At 40.3% G+C, this 12,496-nt stretch overlaps 1 protein-coding gene across 3 annotated transcripts in view; it reads left to right on the plus strand.

The window, feature by feature from the left end:
- The window catches only part of eif4g3a (eukaryotic translation initiation factor 4 gamma, 3a), an 81,336-nt gene that overhangs the window by 61,896 nt on the left and 6,944 nt on the right, over positions 1-12,496 (plus strand). For 2 of the 3 annotated variants that reach the window (XM_051672765.1, XM_051672766.1), the window contains 11 exons: positions 2,259-2,363; positions 3,516-3,654; positions 4,002-4,114; positions 4,424-4,514; positions 4,914-5,034; positions 5,281-5,498; positions 7,532-7,650; positions 7,981-8,153; positions 8,287-8,412; positions 10,451-10,532; positions 10,750-10,848. In XM_051672765.1, the coding sequence (XP_051528725.1) occupies positions 2,259-2,363; positions 3,516-3,654; positions 4,002-4,114; positions 4,424-4,514; positions 4,914-5,034; positions 5,281-5,498; positions 7,532-7,650; positions 7,981-8,153; positions 8,287-8,412; positions 10,451-10,532; positions 10,750-10,848 (1,386 nt within the window). The remainder of the gene's footprint in view (positions 1-2,258; positions 2,364-3,515; positions 3,655-4,001; positions 4,115-4,423; positions 4,515-4,913; positions 5,035-5,280; positions 5,499-7,531; positions 7,651-7,980; positions 8,154-8,286; positions 8,413-10,450; positions 10,533-10,749; positions 10,849-12,496) is intronic. The other variant, XM_051672767.1, reaches the window with a different exon arrangement.

The following is a 12,496-nucleotide window of genomic DNA, read 5'->3' on the forward strand; positions in this document are numbered from 1 at the left end:
GTCTTTCCTCTCTGTCTGACCTTGTAGAAGCAGCTCCACGCATCTTTCAGCTCACAGGGAGTTCATTGACCTTGTTGATATGGGATCTGAGTGCAGTTCTTGGCCTCAAAACATTAGTTTAAGATTCACGATGACTCCTTAAAGGAATATTCTGCGTTCAGTAAAAGTTAAGCTCAGTCGACAGTATTTGTGGCATAATGTTGATTACCACAAAAAATTATTTTGGCTCGTCCCTCCTTTTCTTTAAAAAAATCAAAAATCTGGGTTACAGTGAGGCACTTATAATGGAAGTGAAAGGAGCCAATCCATAAATGTTAAAATATTCACTGTATCAAAAGTTTAGCCACAAGACCTAAACAATATGTGTGTTAACATGATTTTAGTGTAATAAAATCTGTTACTAACCTTTTCTGTGTAAAGTTATATCCAATTTTACAACTTGATTGCCATGACGACGTAACGCTGTAAAGCCTTAAATTACTTTAAAACTAATTTACATCTCAAATAACACACAAGTTTTAACAGAATAATTAATGTAAGTGCTTTTATAAAATTTAAGCTTCACATTTCTGCCTTTAAAGAATATTCCGGGTTTAATACAAGTTTGGCTCAGTCGACAGCATTTGTGGATAATGTTGATTACCACAAAATTATCGACTTTGTGGTCCCTCCTTTTCATTAAAAAAGCAGAAATCGGGGGTCTGTGTAGCTCAGTGGTAAAATACGCTGGCTACCACCCCTGGAGTTCGCTAGTTCGAATCCCAGGGCGTGCTGAGTGACTCCAGCCAGGTCTCCTAAGCAACCAAATTGGCCCGGTTGCTAGGGAGGGTAGAGTCACATGGGGTAACCTCCTCATGGTCGCTATAATGTGGTTTGTTCTAGGTGGGGTGCATGGTGAATTGAGCGCGGATGCCGCGGTGGATGGCGTGAAGCCTCCACACGCGCTATGTCTCCGTGGCAACGCGCTCAACAAGCCACGTGATAAGATGCGCGGGTTGACTGTCTCAGATGCGGAGGCAACTGGGATTCGTCCTCCGCCACCCGGACCGAGGCGAATCACTATGCGACCACCAGGACTTAGAGCGCATTGGGAATTGGGCATTCCAAATTGGGAGAAAAAAGGGGAAAAATCCAAAAAAAAAAAAAAAAAAAGCAGGCAAAAATCGAGGTTTCAGTGAGGCATTTACAATGGAAGTGAATGTGGGTTTAAAAGCAGAAATGTGAAGCTTGTAATTTATAAAAGCATTTGCATTAATTCTTCTGTTAAAACTTGTGTATTATTTGAGCTGTAATGTTGTTTAAATCATTATTTTTACAGTCATTTTAGGGTTTTAGGGTTTGTTGACATTTCATCGTCAAGGCAACAAAGTTGCAAAATTGGCTATAACTTTACACAGTAAGAGATTTTATCACACTAAAATAATTTTTTCACGCATGTTGTTTGTGTCTTGTCTGTACTTTTGAAACAGTGAGTATTTTAACATTCATAAATTGGCACCATTTACTTCTATTGTAAGTGCCTCACTGTAATCTTGATTTTTGCTTTTTTTTTTTTTTTTATGAAAAGGAGGGACCACAAAGTTGATCATTTTGTGGTAATCAACATTATGCCACAAATGCTATCAATTGAGCTTAACTTGTATTGAACCTGGAATATTCCTTTAATCCCTCCAGAAATTGGCCCCATTCACTTCCATTGTAAGTGCATCACTGTAACATCGATTTTTGCTTTTTTAAAAGAAAGGGACGGACGAGGCGAAATTATTTTTTTGTAGTAATCAATATTATGCTACAAATGCTGTTGATTGAGCTTAACTTGTATTGTACCCTGAAAATTGGATGGATGGATATGCGGAAGGCCTTGTGTACATTATCTGCCACATTAAGAAAAGATCTGTCTACATTTAAAGTCAGTCATTTTCCAAAGAATCAAAAGAGAGGGTTGAGAGAGGGGCCATTCAAAAATACTTTATAGCTGCACAGTAAAGGCAAAATACAGTAACCACTGTACATATTTTGTCAAAAATGAGCTATAAATTGGATTTTAGACTTTGATCTGTCCTGTGACAGACTATGCTCAGATTCCGAGAAGATGGACTGGGGAATTTCATAGTCCAAATTTGGCTGGACAGTTAAACAACTGTGAAGCCATTTTTCCCAGTTTCAGAGTTGCCGTAGTTACTGCGCTTCACCTCTTGTAGGGCAATATAGTGAACTGATGTGTTTTTCATCGGCCTCTTCTCTGTGTCCTTGAATAGCCCCGTATGGACCAGTACTTCAACCAGATGGAGAAAATTGTGAAAGAGCGCAAGACATCATCACGGATACGGTTCATGCTTCAGGATGTGATAGATCTGAGACTGGTGAGTGCCGTGGGGGATTGTGATTGTGCTTGTTTGTGTGTGTTTAGAGAGAGCACTGATAACCATTGCCAAACGTTACCAAAAAAAAGCTAGTACATCTGCATACTGTCTTTGCTCTCACTGTTTTTATTTAACCAAACAATTTATCTAATCATAATCCATAGTACTTTACAAGGCATTTGACCCATGAACAAACAAAAAACGATTTCTTTAAAACCAAGGCTGCCTTTTAACATGTTAATTCAGTGCTATTAATTATAAAATAAAAAATAAACATGTTAAAAAAATAATGCAATTAATCATGTCCCCAGACCGTAATAAGAAATACTTCTACCATCGTAGCAATTCAAGCTTGAAGTACCACCTGTTTTCAGCAGAAGGCAGTAAGCGAAACTCCAGCTGTACAGACAGCAAACCAAACTCAGGCTTGCTTGACAATGAGAACATGAACACTAGAAATGTTGTCGATTGGGGCCTGGGTAGCTCAGCGAGTGTTGGCGCTGACTACCACCCCTGGAGTCCAGGGCGTGCTGAGTGACTCCAGCCAGGTCTCCTAAGCAACCAAATTGGCCCGGTTGCTAGGGAGGGTAGAGTCACATGGGGTAACCTCCTCGTGGTCGCTATAATGTGGTTCTCACTCTCGTTGGGGTGCGTGGTGAGTTGTGTGTGGATGCTGTAGAGAATAGCGTGAAGCCTCCACACGTGCTATGTCTCCGCGGTAACGCGCTCAACAAGCCACGTGATAAGATGCGCGGATTGAGGTTCTCAGACGCGGAGGCAACTGAGATTCATCTTCCGCCACCCGGATTGAGGCGAGTCACTTCGCCACCATGAGGACTTGGGGAAAAAAGGGGAGAATTTTTTTATTTTTATCGATTGACAGCCCTAATCAAAACATTACTCTTGTTTATTTGAGTGGCCAAACATGTGAACATCTCACTTAACCAGTGGCGTGAATTTAGGGCGAGACCATCTATTAGTCCAAACAATGCATATGGGGGAATCTTTGATTTCTTTCATTATAATATTATATTATATTACTCTAAAAAGAGGGCATATCAATATTTTCCAACTGTACACAGATCCTAGATCACTCATAGCGGAGTTACCTAAACCTCTGATCTCTCTGTGTGTATATCACTGTATGTTCAGCATAACTGGGTGTCCCGGAGGGCAGATCAGGGCCCCAAAACAATAGAACAGATCCATAAAGAGGCCAAACTGGAGGAACAGGAAGAGCAGAGAAAAGTTCACCAGCAGCTTTTGTCCAAGGATGTCAAGAGAAGGCCAGGTAAGATCTTCAGCTTCTTTACAGCCTACAGTGTTTCTTTAGCCACAGCAGGCCAACTGCAGCACCACCCAGAGAACAAAAACCTCGTTTTGGGTATACCTACAGATGAAGATGGAAAATGGTTTAAACTTAAAAACATTAATGAGAACTTGTTGTTTGGACAGCTGGCTTGTGTGTACAGGATTACATCCCAGATACATTCTTTGACATTTCTGATTGAATGTTAAGGGCTAATATTGGTAAGTGGCCCTATTGCAAGTGATACAGATGTGTGTTCGTACAGAGTATGAAAGTGGTGCGGTGTGAAGTGGTTTGTGTAACGTGCTTTCCTTTTGTTGTCATTACAGATCAGCGAGATCAACGAGATCAGCGCCCGCAGCGGGACGAGACATGGAACACTGTGCCCACCACTAAAAACAGCAGGACCATCGACCCCACGAAAATCCCCAAGATCTCCAAGGTGAAAAAATGGGTCGCTACACAAACACACGATCATCTTACTCATAATCATAAATGATTGACTCAATGTATACAATTTTAAGAAGACTGCACATTTCCTATTATTATATATAGATTTTTTTTAATCTGATGTGTCAGCGCAAAATCCAAAATGACAGGTTGCCCTGCTGCCTGCTGGCTATAATCTCAGTAGTCATGGTGCTATTGGCACCACATTTGCTTTAATAATCATTAATAAGGCATTGTAGCATTTGTGATGTGGTAAAGAGGTAGTAATAGCCTCTTTTCTACCTACCAACCCCCACCACAGCCTCAAATCGATGAAAAGATTCAGCTGGGTCCACGAGCTCAGATCAACTGGATAAAGGGCAGCAGTGGTGGCGCCAAAGCCAGTGACTCTGGTGAGGACACACACATTCCTACAGTGGCCCCAAGAAGTATTTAAGTCGCACTTAAAAGTGTATGAATTTAATAAAAATCAAATGATGCTAGAATTTTTCTCAGAGCTAACTTCTAATAAAGGCCTCATTTTATAGAGTAAACAGTCATACACTTTTTAGTGTGGCTTAAATGTCCATATACTTTTAAAGCAGCTATATGACTGCATGGTATTTTTTAAAACATCTTGAATTGACTCTACATTCAGGAAAGTTTTGTATATTACTTTATACTGTATGTATAATTATGTCAATGCCGCATTTCTGCCGTGTGTGTGTCTATACTATGCTTATTACCATACACTTGCATATTGTATTTCTGCACATTTTTGTCTGTTTATATGTGCATTCCCATGTTTCCAGAGTTGACGCGCTCTGCCGGTAGCACCCCGAACCGCTATTCAGCACTGCAGTCATCTACGAATCATCCCAGCCCACCTCCAGTCCAGAGCTCCGATTCTGATTCCAAACGCTCACTGGGACGGTAACTAACATCTGAGAACAAAGGAGTTACAACAGGGCCTAAACAAATTTCTAAAAATCTGATCTCTCTTCATTTCATTGAACTTCTATTACATGTAATTTTATTGGTCTTAATAAAAGTCATACTAAAATTAGTGCCAAATCAGTATGCCAAATGAATGTCCAAATGTAAATTGTAGCATTTACTGATATTGGTTAGTTCCTATGTTTTATTTTGTATCGCTCTATCGTTTGCTCTTTCTCTCAGTCGAGGCAGCACTGGTCGTGAGCGTAGTGACAAGCCTGTGAGTTTAGGGCCGTCTCGACCAGGACTCTTTAGCAGAGGGAGCAGCAATAAGGAACTGACAGACAGCACGGCTCCTGAGGAATCACGCAGAGAGGGGCCCGACTCGCAACCCACACCTCGCAAAGCCAGCATCTCGGAGGACAAGAGTGAGGCAGATAACAGCAGTGCCACAGAGACAAGTGAGGAATGACATGAAAACCATCTGATAATTCTGTCATCATTTACTCACCCACATGTCTTTCCAAACCTGTAGAACTTACTTTCTATCTCCTGTGGAATAATAGAGATGTTTTGAAGCATTTTCCTTTTCTCAGCCATTATGAGTCAGTATTTGCTAATTTACACAGCACAATGTGTAGTTGCAAAATTACTGGTACAATACGTTTATGTACAAAAATAAAGTGACACACAACGTGGATCAGTGATTTGGGTGTTGAGCGGATCCATGTACTGGCAAGACTGGATATGGTGCTACGCAGACCACAAAACATGACTCCGTGAGAAGCATGCAGAGACTGGGGTTGGTAACAGAGAACCAGTTCTTATTTGGAAACCAGTTCCTTTCTTTTTTTTTTTATGTGGGGAACTGTATGATTTTCATGACTTTCTGTTCTGTGAACGGTTCTTGAATGTCTGTTTTTCTGTTGAATCAAACATTTCCTGCAGAGCTTTTCAGCGCCGGCAATGCCCCAGCGACCAGTGTAGTCCCAAATGAATGACACTTATGAGTCAGTTCTTTTGAATCTACAGCGCTCAACATACAGCGCATCCAGTGTGGTCCGATTCCTGAACTAAGGACTCTTATAAGTTGGTTCTTTTGAATATACAGCGCTCAACATACACGTTTCCAGTTTGGTCTGATTCCCAAACGAATGACTCTTATGAGTCAGTTCCTTTGAATCTACAGGGTGAAACATACAGCGCGATCAGTGTAGTCTGATTCCAGAACTCATGACTCTTATGAGTTGGTTCTTTTGAATCTACTGCTCTCAACATACAGCATGTCCAGTGTGGTCAGATCACTGAATGAATGACTTGTATGAGTCAGTTCTTTTGAATCTACAGCACTCAACATACAGCGCATCCAGTGTGGTCCGATTCCTGAACTAAGGACTCTTATGAGTCGGTTCTTTTGAATCTACAGCGCTCAACATACACGTGTCCAGTGTGGTCCGATTCCCAAACGAATGACTCTTATGAGTCGGTTCCTTTGAATCTACAGGGTGAAACGTACAGCGTGATCAGTGTAGTCTGATTCCAGAACTCATGACTCTTATGAGTTGGTTCTTTTGAATCTACTGCACTCAACATACAGCGCTTCCAGTGTGGTCAGACTTGTATGAGTCAGTTCTTTTGAATCTGCAGCACTCAACATAAAGCATGTCCAGTGTGGTCCGATTCCCAAACGAATGACTCTTATGAGTCGGTTCTTTTGAATCTACAGTGCGAAAAAACAAACAGCGCAACCACTGATTCTTTTTAGTGAATCAGAAACACTTATTCGTCAGTCGGAGCAGTTACTGAATTAATTTCACTGACCTGGAATGTGACTTCTTACTCGAAATGAACCAAGAACTATTACTTTGTTATGTAATGTTGTACTTAAGGCTCATGAGACTTCAATCAGGCGGTGCAGCTGAATTGTTGTTCAAATGACAAAGTGTAGTTAAAGATAGGCCTACACATTATGAAAACAATAAGTGAATGAATTAAATGTTATCACATGTTTAGAATTTTTATTTAAAATATAGTTATGACCAATTGTTGGATTGCATTTATCTCTATAAAAAGTCTTTGAAAAGTCAAAAAAGTCTGAATCGTTAAGAGGAATCGGAACCGAAATTGTTACATTCCTTATGATTCCCATCCCTAGCTACGACCCATTTCAGTTCACCATAATCATATCAGAGTTTTCTCATTTGAAATAAAAACACATAATAACTCCTGCTTTGAAGAATGTTTGTGCTGGGGTTTTTTTTTTTTCTCCATATAATAAAAGCAAATGGTGACTGATGCTGTCAGTCCCTAACATTTTGCTTAACATCTCCTTTTGTGTTCCACGGAAGAAGGAAAGTCAAGACCGGTTTGAATTAACATGATAGTGAGGAAATTATGATATAATTTTCATTTTTAGGTGAACTATAACTTTAAAGCACATTAAAGCTGCATAAATATATTCCAAATATTGTAATCCTGCACCTTTTTTCCTCAGCAGAGAAATCAGAGCCGCTGGTCACTAACGTTTCAGAGAATCCTGTCCTGACTGAGGAGGACATCGAGAGGAAATCCAAGTCCATCATCGATGAGTTTCTGCACATTAATGACTATAAGGTACAATATCCAGTTAAACTGTCGATAATAAAATCCTCTCCACATTTACAATGAAAAACAAAAGGTTATATTTGGCACAGTCCATTATAGAGCAAGTTTCCTGTATTAATTATATATATATATATATTTGATATAAACTGCCTCCTGCTAGTCTTCAATACATGCACCTTTTTCACCAAGGTACATTGTGAATAAAGTCTGTGTTCATTATGATTGCCATGATAAAGCTGATCATTATTGTGTTTGATTGAGTGTATAAAGTGACTCAATATCTGCCTTTGTGTACTGTGTATGGTGTTATTAATGTGTTTGTGTGTTTGCTTTGTGCAGGAGGCAGTGCAGTGCGTGGATGAGATTGAGCAGCCTTCTTTGCTGTGTGCGTTTGTCCGTATGGGTCTGGAATGCACACTAGAGCGCAGTCAGATTGCCAGAGAACACATGGGACTGCTCTTCTATCAACTTATTCAGAAGGGCATCCTACCCCATTCTCAACTCTACAAAGGGTGAAAACGCTGCAAACACACACACACACACACACACATAGAAATAGGGACATACCATAGACTTCTGTATATGTATACTTTTGGACTGTGGTAGTAATGCTGTATGTTTTGGCTCTGTCTCTTTGCATGACAGGTTTTCAGAGATGCTGGAGCAGGCTGATGATATGGCCATAGATATTCCTTTCATTTGGCTTTACCTGGCTGAGCTGCTCTGTCCACTGCTTAGAGAGGGAGGAATCGCCATGAGAGAGCTGTTCAGGTCAGGAGAACACTCTGCAAACCCTGAATGGATGCAGATTTGTGTTTTGGGTTCTGTTTGTTGGCTTTGTATAATTTATGCAAAAGGACATTCCACCCCTGAAATTAATTACATGTTGATTAAAGAACATGCATTATTTTCTTAATGTTGATTACCACAAAAAAAAAAAATATTTCGACTCGTTCCCTGCTTTTCTTTAAAAAACATATTCAAGAAAACATGAAAAACATTCTTTACCACACATATTGTTTATGTCTAGCTGCTTTATCTTTGAAACTGTGAGTATTTTTCACTTACATTGTAAGTGCCTCACTGTAACCCAGATGTTTTTTTGTTTTTTTTTAAAGAAAAGGAGGGACGAGTCGGAATTATTTTTTGTGGTAATCCACATGCTGTCGATTAAACGCGCGGTGTTCCTTTAAGTTTAATAGATGCATTTTCTGAGGTGGAATCTTCTTTCAAATAAATCATAAAAAATGCATGTACTGTTAAAGCTCCAGTAAAGTGTCGACATAATTCTTATTCTGAAATGATCTACAGAACTGTGTGAACGATTTAGCCGTGTTCTACTGCTGAGAAACATGGAGAAAAATATTTACTTAAATTAATTACCTCAGAAATTATTAAATAACCTTTGGGTCTAGCAGTGATATCCTGTTGCCAAAAAGGTTTCCAGTTCGTCGTGGAAGGCTACATCTAAATTGTTAAATTAGGCAAATAAATAAGTGAGGTTTTTTTGGTGAGACAACATGGCTGTAACACCTTCGTGACTCTCCAGAAATGAGGAAGCGGGAGCTAACAAACTTCCACCTTCTCTAGTCTTTTATTTTTAAAGCACTTTTCAGTGATTCACCAAAACGTCCACATAAACACACACCCCCATCCAATGCGTGTCACTCATCCCCCTGTCGGCGGTCTGGACTGCGCTTATATCTCTCTCCAGCTCTCACTGCAACACAAAACAGCTGTTAGCGATAATTTTCCCCAGGTGTCAATCCTTACCGCTTTCCTCTCCCGGCCTTGCTTTTCAACAGAACGTCACTCGACCATGCCCCCATCTCCACAATTGCATTATAATATTTGGGATTGTGTGCAAATACATCCCCCTCCGGTGTCCCCAATAAAATGGGCCGCATAATTCAATACTTAAATCGTTCACCCAAAAATGTATCTAATTATATACTCACCCTCATGCCATCCCAGATGTGTGTGACTTACTTTCTTCTGCTGAACACAAATTAATATTTTTAGAAGAATATTTCAGCTCTGTAGGTCCATACAATGCAATTCAACAGGGTCCAAAACTTTGAAGCTCCAAAAAGCAAATAAAGGCAACATAAAAATAATCCATATGACTCGAGTGGTTAAATCCTTATCTTCAGAAGCGATATGATAGATGTGGGTGAGAAACAGATCAATATTTAAGTCCTTTTTACTATAAATTCTCCTCCCTGCCCAGTAGGTGGCAATATGCAGGAAGAATGTGAATCAGCAAAAACAAAAAAGAAGAACTCTTAGGAGAGAAGAGTGCTTAGGAGGGCTGTATATAAAGCGGAGGGTTATAATAAAAAAAGGACTTAAATATTGATCTATTTCTCACCCACACTTATCATATCGCTTCTGAAGACATGGATTAAACCACTGGAGTTGTATGGTTTGCTTTTATGCTGCCTTTATGTGCTTTTTAAGCTTCAAAGTTCTGGCCACCATTCACTTGCATTGCATAAACCTACAGAGCTGAGACATTCTAAAAATCTTTGTTTGTGTTCAGCAAAAGAAAGTAAGTCAAACATCTGGGATGGCATTAGGTTGAGTAAATGAGAAGATAATTTTTGGGTGAGCTATTCCTTTAATATAAATACATAAAAACTCAGTGATTCAGCTCCGCAATTCTGAGATGCTTCAATGTATGAGGTTTGACTGGGGCTTTAACAGTTTGGCAGTGCACAGTAGTTGCAGTGATTCCAGGTCCTTGCAGACTACAGCTATCAGAGCCATTCGGTTTAGCATCTTATGGAGATTTGTTTTGTTTCTGCAGTGAGTTAAGTAAACCGCTGCTCCCTGTGGGAAGAGCTGCCATCTTATTTTCTGAAATACTGCACCTACTATGCAAACAAATGGTAAGCTCAACTTTTGTTGACAGAGCGTTGAGTTCATCTTTATCCAGTTGTCATCAGTGGTTTTGAATCTCCTGCATGATGCTGCCAATATAATATTTTTTCATACACAAACACAACTGTAACACGTACAATGAGGAGTACAGTAGTTTTGTGTATTGTTGTGGGTTCTGTGAGAGCATGTGTTTGTGTATTTACATGGTGTCTGCTTGTCCTAAAGAGCCATAGGAAAGTTGGAGACTTTTGGAGAGAGTCGGGGCTCAACTGGAGTGACTTCCTGCCTGAGGGAGAGGATCTTAATGACTTCATCTCACAACAGGTGAGCAAGCAAACCCCTTTCCCAGACACATGAATCACTGTAGGGAAGCCACCAGGAATGCAGCCACTGTCAAAACCTTCATCATTGCATTAAGAATTTATACAGTTTTCATTAAAATTGTGTGATTTTAATGGTCAAGAACTAGGACAGGATAAAAATATCACAATCTTCATTTGAACAATCTCTCGATATTGATTCTTAAATCCCAAGATCGATCTATGCAGCAACCCTCTACAATGCAAGTAAATCACTGCAACTAAAAATTTCTGAAGTTGGCCACTTGCTGGTAAATGTTTAGATTTCACTCACCAGTAATTGAGTATTATAGTAGCGATGAAATTCTGCAACCCTGGAGTTCGCTAGCTCGCTAGTTCGAATCCCAGGGCATGCTGTGTTACTCCAGCCAGGTCTCCTAAGCAACCAAATTGGCCCAGTTGCTAGGGAGGGTAGAGTCACTTGGGATAAACTCCTCGTCGTCGCTAAAATGTGGTTTGTTCTCGGTGGGGCATGTGGTGAGTTGAGCGTGGTTGCCGCGGTGAATGGCGTGAAGCCTATGTCTCCGTGGCAACGCGCTAAACAAGCCACGTGATAAGATGCGCGGGTTGATGGTCTCAGACATGGAGGCAACTGGGATTCGTCCTACGCCACCATGAGGACTTAAAAGCACATTGGGAATTGGGCATTCCAAATTGGGAGAAAAAGGGGAAAAATCCACACAAAAAATAAAAAACATAGAAAATTTAATTCTAATCACACACAGCACGGATGCGGTAAAGACATTTGATCAAAACATTCCTGTCAGACACTCACTGAACTGCCACTATTCTTAAAGAGACAGTGTAATTTTAGCACTTGTTCTACGAATCAATATAAACACTTGCAAATAGTAAATATCATGCATGTAAACAATAAACATGTCACAAAGTATATTTGCAATATAAATTTCAAGACATTTGAACATGTACCCCTTTGCAAAGCTAAAATGTGGCAAATGATGATAAACTAATAATAAAATAATTTATTTTTTATTAATATTTTCGTAATATGGGGGCCTGGTTAGCTCAGCAAGTAAAGACGCTGACTACCACACCTGAAGTCGCATTTCGAATCCAGGGCGTGCTGAGTGACTCCAGTCAGGCTTCCTAAGCAACCAATTGGCCCGGTCGCTAGGGAGGGTAGAGTTACGTTGGGGTAACCTCCTCGTGGTCGCTATAATGTGGTTCTCGCTCTCGGTGGGGCACGTGGTGAGTTGTGCGTGGATGCCGCGGAGAATAGCGTGAAGCCTCCACACGTGCTAGGTCTCCGCTGTAACGTGCTCAACAAGCCACGTGATAAGATGCGCGGATTGATGGTCTCAGACGCGGAGGCAACTGAGATTCGCCCTCCGCCACCCGGATTGAGGCGAGTCACTACGCCACCACGAGGACGTAGAGCGCATTGGGAAATGGGCATGCCAAATTAGGATTATTTTATAACTATTTAAGTTTACCATTACATCTTTTTCTTTGTTTATTACAAAACAAATAAAATACTATTTTTTTCAGACATGACTACTATATCACGTTGATTTTTTGTGACAATATTCCATATACGTGTACACATAAATATTATAAATGCTATTTGTTACTCAAGGTGGCACTGATGTGAC

This window comes from Myxocyprinus asiaticus, chromosome 35, assembly GCF_019703515.2.
Source record: "Myxocyprinus asiaticus isolate MX2 ecotype Aquarium Trade chromosome 35, UBuf_Myxa_2, whole genome shotgun sequence".
NCBI lineage: Eukaryota > Metazoa > Chordata > Actinopteri > Cypriniformes > Catostomidae > Myxocyprinus > Myxocyprinus asiaticus.